This window comes from Anopheles arabiensis, chromosome 3 (genome assembly GCF_016920715.1).
Source record: "Anopheles arabiensis isolate DONGOLA chromosome 3, AaraD3, whole genome shotgun sequence".
NCBI classification, from domain to species: Eukaryota; Metazoa; Arthropoda; class Insecta; order Diptera; family Culicidae; genus Anopheles; species Anopheles arabiensis.
This window is the reverse complement of record NC_053518.1, coordinates 91817879-91831507: the sequence shown is the minus strand read 5'-3', so window position 1 is coordinate 91831507 and position 13629 is coordinate 91817879. Positions and strand designations below refer to the sequence as shown.

Below are 13629 nucleotides of genomic sequence, written 5' to 3'. Positions count from 1 at the left end.
AATACCACAAACTCAGCCAACCTGCCCGGCAAGATACAGGACGTGATGAAAGCGATTGTAACACCACACTTTGTCAAGCAAAACAAGTCACTGCGGGAAATGTTTTCGCACGGCGTCCCGCTACACCGGCTTCTCGCACCAAACGTTGACGATCGAAAGCTGTGCAAAGAGTTTTACTCCAAGTTTGGTCCAATCAGGATTGTATTCCAGCTGCTGTACGTCGTGTTGGTCGCGGATGTCAAGTATTCGTTCTATGGGCAGTTGCGATCATGCCAGTCGTTTGAGTTATTTCAATCGCTAGCCCGGTACGCCGGCCATACCAAGGAGCTAGAAGAGAGCCAGCAGAAACAATACGAAGAGGTGAAAGAATATTTCAAAAACATAAAAGCCACTTTCACAGAGGAAGCGAAGAAAGAATCCATCCGCAACATGCGGGAATATGAGTTGTGGCGAAATGATGTAGAGACTAAGTGTGGCATTGTCGATGAAATTGGCGATTTCTTAAATTATACCAATGATCTACAACTTTCCTCCGTAACTTCCCTTGGCTACTGCAGCGACGATCTACCGTCGGTGAAACGAATGCTTGACTGGTTTCTTAACAAGCTGTCGGGTGTAAAGAGGATTTATCGTCGATGGCTCTGCAACTGGCGCAACATTCACGTGAATTTATCTCGCGTAGAGTCGAAAGAAGCACGCCAAACACTCGATTACTTTCCTTGCACGTTTTCGCAACTGCTGCGCAGTGCTGTCTGTGAGTTTGATTGCTCGCAAGAGTTGGACAGTCTGTCACACACAAGACAGCTGGCACAGGAACTGGGATTAGCGGACAAGCTCGATGAAGAAGCGTTGCAGTCACTGTGCGCCCGTCTGAAGTCCTATTACAACAACGTGTTCTACTTGGATAACAAATGGAAGGTGCTGACAGCGTTCTGCAAACAGCACAAAATCGCAAGGAACGAGCGATTGGCCAGACAGCTGCTGAGCAAGGATCAAGAGGTGCTGCAGCAGTATTACGATGATACGCGCAACAGATTGCTCGCCATACTAGAGGAACACCAGCTGCATACAGTTGATGGTTTAGTGGCTGTTGAGTTTGGTAGTTTTCCGACACGTACATTAGTTGCATTGATGAAGATTCAGTTGGATCTTTGCGAGATGCTGATAGCAGTACAATACTTTGGCGACAGTTTTCACTACATGAAACATTCCATTTCCATGATCCAGGGGAGGAACTATCGTAACTATTTGGCCCATGACGTACTGTCCTACGATCTGTTAACCTACAGTTCGAAGGTAAAAATCCTAATTAACGCTTTTGTGTTTGCCACCACGGAGGTACACCTGTTTGATACAAAATGCGCGACAGACCCAAACATAGCGCCAAGCAAGTTTCCATCTTTCGAGGATACAAAGCGGTGGCAAGGGGTGCAGGAAGGATTGTTGACCGCAATCCAAGCGCGAGACGTACGGCAGATACATTCCGCTGTGCGGGATGGTGGTGAGTTAAAAAGTCGATTCTGTTGTTCTCCAAATGCTCTCTGTTGTCCATGCGAAAGTTTACCGCTTACCGTCCTGGGAAATGTTTTCCGTTTTGATGAGCAGGTTTTAAGATATTTGGAAGGATATTTTGGAGGATATATCGAAGCACTTGAAAGCCCATCGAATCAACTGACCAAGGCTATATACTTAGGCGACTATCCGGCAGCATTCGAACGGTGGATCGAAAGTGGCAGGACTGAGCTACCGGGTAAACTCCCTAGTTGGCCGGATCTGATGGCCAACCTGCTGCGAACGGAATGGTTTTTAAAGGAGGCCAATGTCGCCAAAAAACGTCAAATTTTGATACAGTGTATAAGAAATGGCAATGAGCGAAGTGTTCGTGAGATGTTGCCTCATTTCGGTATCTTCAGCAATCCAGAAGATACTAACAATGTGGATCTCCTCTGTGATGCTATGAGTTACTGTAAACGAACGATAGCAAATATGCTACTACCGCACACATCCGTACTAAATCAAAATGCAGTGTCATTCGCTGTAATTTTACAGAGACAAGACATTTTTACTGATGCGATGGGTAGAATGGATATCGATGTAAACCAATTCGAACACATATTCTCAATCGCAACTGTTATGAGAAATGATGAGGCTGCACTCTACATGCTACATCAAGCGTTCTCACAATTTCTAACGGTGAAAAGTTATATATGCCACCAACTGGCCGCAAAAAATGGAAGGATGCATGTTTTGCAGCATCTACTAACAATTTGTCCTTTGACGAACTCTTCGGATCTTGCCAGCATTATCTTTTTAGCAGCAGATGGACAGCACTGGTCGTGTGTGGAGCTATTGCTGCAGAAGTATCCAGATATTCCGATCGATACGCCTTTCCCTGGCCATTTGGGCGGTAAAAATTGCACACTACTCCAGCTGGTGAAGTTTGACCAGGCTCGACTGCTCCAACGAATCAGCTCAGTCAAACGCGATGCCTTCCTGCGTGAGGCGCCACATCCATTTGCTATAGCTGTGCAATATGGACATACAGCTGGGAGGACGGTACGAGCGCTCGAAAAGATGGGCTTTGACTGGATGGATAGTTCATCGGTGCTGGTGACGATAGTAGAAAGTCGTAATAGGGATGCGTTGGAAATAATTACGAAGCGAGTGAATGATATAGATGTGATTGGGCCAACAAACGAGAAAGATCGCTTTGGATTGCCGTTGAATATGCTACAGCGTTGGAAGATGGTTGCATTTCTGGAGGGAGAGCAATACCAAAAAACGCCATTGGGTAGCGCTGTTGAAGATGGAAACACGGCAATGGTTGAAAGCCTGCTCAACTGGGCACGTCAAATGCGCACGATCGATAGAGTAGGCACGTTGGACAGGATTATCGTCGAACGAGATGCACCATATTCGTGCGCGGGGGACGGACAGGTACCATCGGAGCATAGCAATAGAATCTCTATGTATGATAGTGCGTATTCCGCTTTACAACAATGTGCACATTTGACGAACATGATTTGGCACGATTTCACGCTCGATAGTGCATCTGTATCAGTCACGTTCAATGTATTAACCACGATGAATGTCAGCATTGAATATCCTGAAAGCGGTACATTGTCGTTGAGCAATCCAAACTCCCTGGATGACAGTCTAAAAGATTTACTTAAGTTCTCCAAGGAAGAACTCAGTCAAAGCACAGCAGTTTTTGCACAATTCAAATCAATGGACGGCACTAAACACTATTTTTGCCGAGTGGCGGATGTTTGTTTCATTAACAGTGTCAATCCACCGGGAACCATGGTTGACCTCGGTGTTATGACAAATGCACCAGCTGGGCTCAACGGTATCCCCGCACTACACTGTTGCTTCAATAACGAAAAGCTGGAAATAGTTCAACTGTTAGTTGAAAACGATGCCAACCCGTTGCTATTGGAAATAAACGGTGTGAGTGCCATGCACATTTCCTTAGTATGTTCACGTGATTTTGCTATTGCTCGATATCTGTTCGACGAGTGTATTAGACGTGATCTACGGAACAGCTACGGGGCTTCCGTACTGGAATTTGACGATGGCGAAACACGTGGCGAACGAATGATACATCACGCCGCAAGAAGTGGCCGGTGCGATATAATTCAACGTTTGCTGGCCTGCAAGGTAGATGTGAGAGTACTGAACAGTAGTGGACTAACAGCGGCACACCTGGCTTTGCACGCAAGTTATCAAGGCCCGACGCAAGTGATCAAAATGCTACTCGACTATGATCCTGGCTCGGTAAATATAGTGAGCACCCAGGGCTACACACTATTGCACTACGCTATATGCGAGAACACCACAGAAGTGCTGGAGTTGATATTGAAGTACGAACCTGATTTGACATTACATGGCGATACAATACCACCTCTTTGCATGGGTTTGATGGAGAAACGTATTGCACATGTGAAATGTTTGCTGCATCATGCGACTAAACACAACATTCGTGGAATAACAAGTCACTATGACTGCGATCTTGTGTTATCATCATTGAACTGCAATGATTACGAACTCTTGAAGGCACTGCTGGAGTACGAACTGGAGCACCCGCTGGATGAAACTGATGAGCGTGATTTGCCCAGAATACTGAGCATTATTAATTATCCTTCATCAAGTAGAACGTTAAACTTGACCGTGACACAGTTCGTGCAGGCGGAAGGTTGGAACAATGCCGAAAAGTTTCTGGAAGAGTTAATGGTTCTAGCTAGCTCGATCATTTAACAGTATTTCTGCAGATCAGAGATAAATATGTTTGTACAAGAAACGAATTGAAATACATTTTTACATTTACCGTTCAAACATCGTTGCACTAGTGTTTCTGTGTACGTATCTTGCGACTACTACCTGCTACGGGTAAGGATTCATTTCGATCGTCATCATGTCATTTTCAGTAAATCATCACCATCGCCATCTTAACATAGTGTTTCTTATTGAAATCATTGTAATTCGTTTTCCATTCCTGTTGTAAAACAAACAAAAAAAATGGGATCATGTACACAAAAGAATTGCAACCACACAACACATTCATTTACTAATAACTATATCTTAATCCTACATTTGCCTGGGTGTCTGTGTTTTTTTAAATGTTTTTTTGGTTTAATTATTAGCATATTCTGCCGTTCCAGCGTTCTTTCCAGCGAAGAACATACCATGAAACTATTATTAACGTAAACTATACTTATAGCAGCAGATGGCTGTTCCCCGGTACCCAGCGTAGTACATTACTTCTAACAAAAACCTACTTAAAATAAACTTTCTGTGACTTTGCGCCTCATTACTGTCACGCTCTACCTACAGCTGGCTTCCAATTCACTGTCCAACGTTTGATCAAAAGAGCTTAAAGAAGCTATATCCCTTCAAACTTTGACGCGACCGTGCGGATGGGATTTGTTTTGCTGTAACGCATGACAGTAACATTTGGTAAAACTATCTTACATTCTATGTATCGTAACAGTGTAGTCAACTGATCCACACATTCTTTCTTTCCTTTTCTTCTTACTGACTAGAGAGATTTTTGCCTATAAAGTAACGCAAGGACAGAACGTTCCACACATTAGCTCCTACCATCTGCTCGGATCGATTTTCAGTTTCAAATTGAGATATTGCGCGCAACTACCTACTCGCGCAAAGTATTAAGAGTAGAACCGAACGCACGACAGTTGAATAAGTTTAGATTTTAAACGTTATAACATTGCTTTCCGTCTATAGCTGTATGTTGTGGAAGAAAGATATGTAGATAAATAGTGTACCGTTTTCATTAAGGTGTGTACAGCAAGGCGTAGAATGGCGATCACGTCGAATTATTCTTTCAGCGAAGCGCATATGATCGAGAATTTAGATATGTGGATGCACAAAGGGCTTACAATACAGTTCAAATAGTAAGGTCAACTAACACGCTTGTGGTTCGCTTATGTACCAGCGTTTTTGTACAGCACTCTGCACAGCACGTCCGATATAACTAAAATAGGAAGCTTGCGGATGTATCAATCCTCTACAAACTGAACAGATCCCTTCCGACATTTGCTACCTCTTCAAGCCGCAGTTTGTTGTACTAGATCCGGAGCAGCATATAACCTTTTCTTTTCTTGATTATTACTTGCCACAAACGCGGTGGCAAATGCTCTCCCTCTTCCTGTTGTAGTCTCTCTGTTGTTTCTTCATTTATTACATATAATTATTCGCAATACAATTTGTACAGCTGCATCAGAGTGTCGTTGCGAGTCTGCGTATAATAGGTATACCCATCGCATTTGGGAACATATACCACACACACACAGTGTCTTTTACAATAACACAAAAACACATAGCGTCTTTGTCGGAGGAAACGTTTGTCGTCGTCGGTATGACTGTTGCTGTTTGGTCTATTGCTATTACTATCACTACCTTTCTATCAGCTGTAACAATCACATCGCCGTCTTAAGATTTGAGTCACAAATCCCTAGCTAACACACCTGCACGCCCTACAGCGTGTTTGGTAAAAATTACATTTCATTCAGCCTTTAACTCGGGACTCTCCGGTTTGCACTTTTGCAGTCGACTTGTTAGTGTTTGTCTAATAGCATATATCTCGACAGCGGGTGATAGAGAAAACGATAGAATACGGTAAGATTTGTCGATAGTGTGCACTGATAGATTGTTAAATACGCCTAAAAACAAGCAACAGGTAAACAGTGTTACACCGTTTACCCCTTACGGGGAGCAGACATACGCACGAAATACGCAACAGTAGCAGGGCAGGGAAGCATTTTTTTCATAATTTTCAAACATAACTAGCTAAACAAACAAACAAAAAAACAGGCACATTAACCTAAAACAAACGAAAGCTAACATACTAAGCAGAGCATGGTAAGAGTATTTCGGGCGCTGGCTGTTGGTTTGGCTCAAGCGCTAAGGAGTGCCAACTCCAGCCGAGCTCCTGCGAGCGTCTGTATGGATTTTTCTACTTCCCTGTGCCAAGCTCTATTTGGTTTCGAACAGTTGTGTGTATGTTTAAAAACAAAACCCGAAAGAAAGATGGTACACACATCTTACAGTCTACGTCTTCCTTCCTACGTATTGCAATTCTTTTAGAAATGGATTAACAAGCAAGTAGGATTCGGAAAGGAGGTATTAAAAATGGTTCGCATGCTGCAGCAAGCATGCAGCGTACGAACGAACTAGTGTAACTGCTGGTTAAACGGGAAACGTGAAAGTGGTGTAAGGAAAGCTATTCCCTATTGCGAGCAGTGCGTGCTTAGTTTTGCACCTCGAACCCTATTTACTCAACATGTTCGCGGACTGACTTGCCGGCTGTACCTAGCGGGATACTGCTCCCTTGCTGCTGAGATCGAACTTTTTTGGTGGGCGTAGAGTGGGGTGAGCTTTTGGCCGAGGAAGAACCACCCTTGATTCCTATAGTTTGGAGAAAGAAAAAAAAAACAAGAAAATAAGAGGAATAGAATAGGATATTTCGAACGTAAGCGGTGTTGTTGTTGCCAATTTTCGGTAGCAATGTGATCTGACACAATGGATGAGAGGAGTACGGAGCAGAGTGGTAGAACCATGAAGGGCTGGTAACACACACAGGAGGAAGGACACACACATCAGTCAGCATTTCGTGTGCAAGAGAGTCGAAGGCGTCGACGCAGAGGAGCGAGTCAACTGCCTTCCGGGGTCAAAAATTACGTGCTGGATATGTCTTGATAGCCATACCCCACCGGTACGGACACCTGGCCGGACTCAACCGAGCTCGGCGCCGCACAGATGTGCCATACAAAAGCGTAGAAAAGCAAGCACCCTTTTATTGAACCCGCACGCACGACACACAACCCTTACCATACTAACGCGCAACATGCTGCGCTAGCGATGCATAACATCTATTTATGTACGCAGGCATTGGCGGGCGCTTCAGCGTTAGATGATGCTCCCGAGTGACGACTACGCGGCGGGCTTATTATCTTCTTAGAGATGCAGATTTAACATTTACATTTAACAACTTTATAGATAATTCTTCAGAAAGAAGGCTTCATTAATAAAATTTAAATTGTATTTAAATTTAAAATTTATTATTAAAAATGTAAAAAAAAATCCTTTTGAATAAGATAAAAAAAGTAGAAGAGAATCATATTTTTGTGTAATTTTGGGGATACATTTTAAATGAAATTTAAGAACCAGATTTGGTTCATTTGAAAATATCCAAAATATTTCCTATTTGGGATAATATATATTTTAGCTACACATTTAGCTAAGCAAGCAAGCGCTATTTTTACTGCAGCATGCCAAAGATTATTTAAAAGAGACGCTGCTGGCTTCGACATTCTTTTTAAGTCCTGCTTATTCCACAATGAGTACAATAAACGATTATCGCTTATAAACGAGAAATAATTAACGTTATAATTAACGATTATAAACGAAACGAGAAACGATAGCTATATGCAGCTCAAGCTCTTCTCTTCAAAACACCAAAAACCAGTTAGAATATGTTTGAAACTGAATGCTAAAAATACGATTAAATGTTGTTCTATTTAAACATTCCCCTTATTCTAGACGGCTTCATCCCCTGGATAGAAATGTCTAAATATACTTGCAGCGTAAAAATGCGTGCTGGGTGAACCACGTTTGAAAGTTTACCTACAGCGCAGGGTGCACTGAACGATAAGCAGCATTTGCCAGTGAAAATTTGCCCTAAATTATACACTCCATTGCACGCGATTCGTTCCTCCGCGCGGTTTGATAATGTAAGGCACAGCAATGAAAACCGTGTTCCGTGTGTTTTATATCAAACACGCTATCGATGGGCGGCGTTATTAAGCTCAATTTAGGATACTGGTTAGTAGATGGCGAGGGAGAAAAATAAAACAAAAAATCTGACCCTTTCGAGACCCACCACCACGGCTCTGGGTTCTTTCTGTGCGGTTTTTGATATGCCAATTTCACCCACGGAAACTAAAGCTCAACATTCGGCAACGTGCCAAATAGCAGGACGAGCGGTGAGCAGTAGAAGAACCTTGTGTTCGACACGACAGATGATTGACTATTCACCTTGTGTGTCTGGCTCGTGGTTACACACGTACGAAAGCAATCCTTTCTGGCCATTTTTGTTTGCGTACAATCAATTATTAAAATAGCCTTGTACACATTTCAATCGTAGAGCGAAGTCATTTTTTGTTTAACCTGAAACCTAATCATTAGCAGTATAGGCTTCACCCATATTTAACCAGTGCAAACGTTGGCAAGCAAAAACGTAAATGTAACGGCTATTTAAACGGCAAAAAGCTAACATAACGAAGGCACTTGGAACGTAAACAGCGCGCGCGCCCAAACATAAACCGAAACAAATGCAGCATGAAGCGGTGAAACGTTTAGCGAGGATGAAATAGAAATAAAATACACCTCCAAGTACACAACAAGCAAGCGAACATGGGAATGCAATTTGGCACATTGATCACACTAGAAAATTGGTGCTCATTTTTGAACTGTTTTCTCCTAGCCTACAAAACACTTTAAGCCTCTTTCACTTTGTTCGATTGCCTAAACATATAAACATTATTATCACATCGCATCAATACTGCTTCGGTTTGATTCTCGTACACAAGGTGCTGCAAGCGCGCGCGCGGACGTATTTTAGTACGGACGATTATCGATTGCCTGGTTTTTTAAGGGGGAGCGCAGCGGACCGCCAGTTGCTGCTGCTACTGCTGATGCCGTGTGTGTGTGTGCCCGTCCTAGCTGGGCGTGCAGCTTCACACGATTTTAATTTTGATATCATAGCTAGGGCTGTTTATGTCGACCATTCGCACCTTTCCGCGGGCATGTGCCACAAACATGGGATGCACGTAATATTCCGGTCCTTCCGATGGAATGGCGGGAGCAAAGAGAGAGGTTGGTGATTGGTGATATGTAGATACGCATATAGATTTTGGGTATAGCGAGCGCGCGTGACAGATATTATTTTATATTGGCATTGCGTGATGCAGCAAAACAGAAATATGGATAAGAAACGAACCGGGTGCACAACAACTCTCCTCACTGTAACCAGCAGATGGGTCAGTGTGTTGGCGTTTGCGTTGCTGTCTAATACTCCCTCTCCTAGCCCTTCCTTGTCGGGGGATCAATATCCGCGTCCAGCGACACATGCGCTACACGTGCGTAAACCGCGAACGCGCACCGTTGCTCACCCACCGTTGGAGAGACATGATAAGGATCGCGCGCCACCCGAAGTGGCGTGACAGTGTTGTTCGAGCGCGCACTACCAATCGGCGAACGAGAGAAAGAGAGTAGCGTCCGCGATAAGCCCTGATTTGGCGCGCTAAAGTTATATTTGGAGCTGGCACTTGTCGGCCAGACGAAGCCGGTCGGGTTAGTCGCGCGATAAGGGACACTCTCACACTGCTTTTTTGCATGCGCGTATGAAGAAGTTCCGCATAGCAATCACACACTCACGGGAGGCGGTAGTAAACAACAAGCTCGCACAATGTTATATGGGGTGATTCAAAAACCGGATTCGACCCGGGAGTCGATTAACGCCGGTCAGCTGGACTTTGATAAAGCGAGTGGCGTGGTGGTGTGAGCGAAGCGCAAGAGCAATAATCATGACCCTTCTGTTCCCCGATTACGTACCTTTCGAGTCACCCGATACGATGGCCGAATCTTTGAACGCGCGGTTGACCTGCTTCACCGGAGATCCGTCTCGTGAATCATCTTCCTGCAATGTGTACCGAGAGTCGTGTCGCGATGGTTAGTGTTTAGTAGAACGTTTCGTTTTCGAATTCTACCACTTACCTCAACGTATCGGTGCCACAGCATGCAACCGTACACAAACAGCACCGACAGTACGGCCTGTATGATTAGCCACACGACGATGTTCTTCACCTGGGTGCGTTCGAACAGCTCCTTGCCGTTTTTGATGCACAATATTGCCTCCGACACCAGGATGGCGATGTACACCCAGCACTGTGTGCCCAGGCGCTTGCAGCGCGTGTCCGTGACGTAGATGTAGTACTGCCGAACCGAGGGCGCCGTGAAAAGACCGACAAAAACTAACCGACCGATGACCACCGGGTGTGAAGGGGGCATTTCAAAGATGTGCTTCAGGAAGAACGTGTTTAGTTCAGTTAGCTAAAAATAAAGAGAATAAGACATGTTTTTATAAAGTTCTTCCAAATTGGAACACAGCGAACCTACCTGCCACAGCAAAACAAGCTGACTGACGGCAAAGAACCGCATGTAGGTACACTTCGGGTCGAGCCACCGTACCGGCGCCCAGCTTTCGGGCGTAAACTGCAGCACCGCTCGCTTCAGCTTGCCCGTCGTCGAGGAAATGTCCCGTATGCTGGCCCACTTGTACTCGCGCATCTCCAGCAGCTTGCAGATCTTCAGCCCGCACCAGATGCCGAACCCATTGCACACCAGCACATCCAGTATCAGCGCGTCCCACCAGCATTCGGCAAAGTTGGGGAGCAGATGGGCGAACGTGATTTCCGTAATTTCCCACATCACCGAGATGGCCCACAGGATGCCCATGTGGCGGATCAGCACCGCCTTGAAGGCCCAGCCCAGAAAGTGGCCCCAGGCAAACACGTCCACGTGGGACCAGATGCGCTCGAACGACATGTCCGAACAGTTGGCGGCGTATTGCTGGTTCGTGGGAAGAAAGTACCAGTCAGTAGACATTCTCCAAAGCAAGCTTAATTGCGGCAAACACTTACCTTCTCCATGTCGATGTGGAAATCTCGCAGCTTCGGATCGAACCAGTAGAAAATCCCCATAATTGATTTGTAGTCCTGGAACATGAGAAACTGTAGCAGCATCAGGTAGAGCACCGAGAGGCCGAACAGCATTCGCCACACCACCGGGTGGGGGCGCGTGAACGGACCGTTCGGGAACGCTAGCACGGAGATGATCAGGAAGAAGAATATGACGCAAACCATGCCGGCCCAAATGTTTTCCTGTATATCGGACTGATCACTGGAAAAGGAAGGGAAACGAAGCATGATAAGATATGAAGCATTTTTTAAAAAGTTTGTTGAGTGTGAAAATGGCCAATGTGTCTGTACTTATTTAATTTTAGGTTATTTAAAAAACACGAACTTCACTTCTAATAGTCTTCAATGGGACTGTATCAAAGGTTCCAGATCGATCCACCGATAATGTCAACGTGTTTCGGAACGGTTCTTGTTAACATCAAGCATAGGAATCAATCTGAAACATGTGACGCTATCGCGGCCTGATCTGGGATGACTCGAGGAAGCTAAAAAGACACCGGTTCTCATGACTCTAGTAAAAAATAACTAACTACTTGTTGGCTTTACTTTAACAAATATGTGACTTTTTTGTGCATCCAATACTTTTGCACTCTGCTAAGCTGCTGCGCGGATCTAGCAGGCTGTGTGAGCACGTTGCGGTTACCTAACAAGCGTTTGCTTCGCCCTCCGAAAAAAAAACCTCTCCATTTTCACATGACCCCCATAGAAGTCATGGTAGGTATCAAAGTACACCGGACCCTCGGAATAGTGCACACATCAAATGGAAGTTCTGGCGTGAAAGCAAAATTAAATTATGCCCTTACTAGTTCCCCTTAGCCTTTGCGTAGCGTGCGCGCCACACTAGGAGGGTGACATACGATTATGAAGAAAATTATGTGCCCGGGGATCGTGTGTGTGTGTGTCTCTTCCTATCACCAAAAAAAACACTACTTACCGGACGAAGGCAAAGTACATCACGCCGAATATCGACACGGCCAGCAGCGTGATCGTGTGCGGTTTGTAGAAGAAGTTGAGCGAGATATCGTCGACCGGCCGTTCGTTAATGAACTTAAACTCGTTGACCGCCATCGTGTGCTGCGAGGCGTGCAGCAGCGATTCACTGCCAATGCCACCGTCCGCCGTGGCCGGCCGGGGCGGCGGAGCGGGCTGTGGACTGCCGCCGCGCTTCTTCATGTTTCGGCGGCTCCTCAGCACAATAACACCGTCGTCCGGGAAGGATTCTGCTGCTGCTGCTACTGCTGTTGGTTCCGCGTTCTCGGTCAGTCTTGCGTGTATACGCGTGTGTGTGTGTGTCTGTTTCTCACCGGAAGCTGATATATTTGTGTTTCCTTCGGTAGCGGGCAAATAACTTCCGACACCAGCCGGCTGTGAACTGTACACTACCACTGCTAGCAAACGATTAAGAACGCAGCACTGCGAACGAATGGATTCGGGGGCTCACTGTAGCAGGTCGGCGCTTGCTTTGTCTTAATTGAATTAAAATCGATTCACCCAGCAGCATAGGCTCGCGTACGCGGTCTTCTCCGACTGCCTGTGGTCACTTGGACCCGGGCGCAGAAGATGAAAGTTGTTCCGGGCAGGTTGCTTCGGATGCAAGAGGTTGCATTTACGGCACGTGTTTTTTTGCGCTTTGTTTCACAGCACTCCACATCTCCGCACGTTGTTTGTGCTTTTCGCTGAACTATCACCACGAGTGCAATTTTCAGCAGAACGTTTTTTTCCTTCTTGCTCACAGCGCGTGTTTTGCGGGACCGCACGATGTTTCTCGGTTGGAAATTTATTGAGATATGAATTTAATCTCACCGCCGCTGATTACATCAGAGAGCGGACAGCACATGACAGCCCTTTCAGCTTTTGAGTGAAGTCTGCTGGCGGGTTGGCTCACAGTGTGTTTTGATTGTACTAGGGCGGCACGAGGGTTTGACAGTGCAGCGCAATTTTGCTTTGTGCTCTAGTTGTGGGAGCTCGGAATCGAACCTACCCGATTCCGTTTCCATGGTCCGGATTAATTCCGGAGCCGATTCCGAAACCGATTCCTGAGTTGATTCCGGAACCGAATTAGCTCCGATATCAGAATCGGCTTCGAAAATGGAATCGACCTGGGAATCGCAATTTGCTTCGGTAACGGAATCTGAATTGACTCTAGAATTGGAGCTAGCTCCGCAATGTGAATCAGTTTTTGAATTGAAATAAGAAGTTTCAGAAACGAAATCAGTGTGGGAATCTTCAAGAGAATGGATCGTTTACAAGTAAATTTTGATGCTTTGCGGCTATCAATACGTAGCATCATTGGACCCAAACGCCTACTCTTATGGGTATGCTGAAACCGACTCCGATTTCGAAACCGATT

The 13629-nt window shown here is 45.4% G+C and overlaps 1 protein-coding gene and 1 non-coding gene across 4 annotated transcripts; both read right to left on the bottom strand.

The window, feature by feature from the left end:
- Nucleotides 1-3825: 3825 nt before the first annotated feature.
- On the bottom strand, nt 3826-13121 carry LOC120905030 (phosphatidylserine synthase). 3 transcript variants are annotated; one of them, XR_005739853.1, is made up of 7 exons: nt 12214-13121; nt 11223-11481; nt 10699-11151; nt 10297-10632; nt 10135-10219; nt 4328-4495; nt 3826-4265 (listed from the first exon to the last, which is right to left on the bottom strand). XR_005739853.1 is itself a non-coding variant. In XM_040315649.1 (6 exons), the coding sequence occupies exons 1-6, from the start codon at nt 12450-12452 to the stop codon at nt 6794-6796; spliced, it is 1506 nt and encodes a 501-aa protein (XP_040171583.1). In that variant the 5' UTR covers nt 12453-13118; the 3' UTR covers nt 4623-6793. The 3 variants fall into 3 exon arrangements, 1 of the variants encoding a protein (XP_040171583.1); XR_005739854.1 differs by having other exon boundaries at nt 3826-4218; XM_040315649.1 differs by lacking the exons at nt 3826-4265; nt 4328-4495 and adding an exon at nt 4623-6927 and having other exon boundaries at nt 12214-13118.
- Nucleotides 7148-7318, bottom strand: LOC120905269. Its single transcript, XR_005739903.1, has one exon. It is a non-coding gene; the product is annotated as a U11 spliceosomal RNA (small nuclear RNA).
- Nucleotides 13122-13629: the final 508 nt, after the last annotated feature.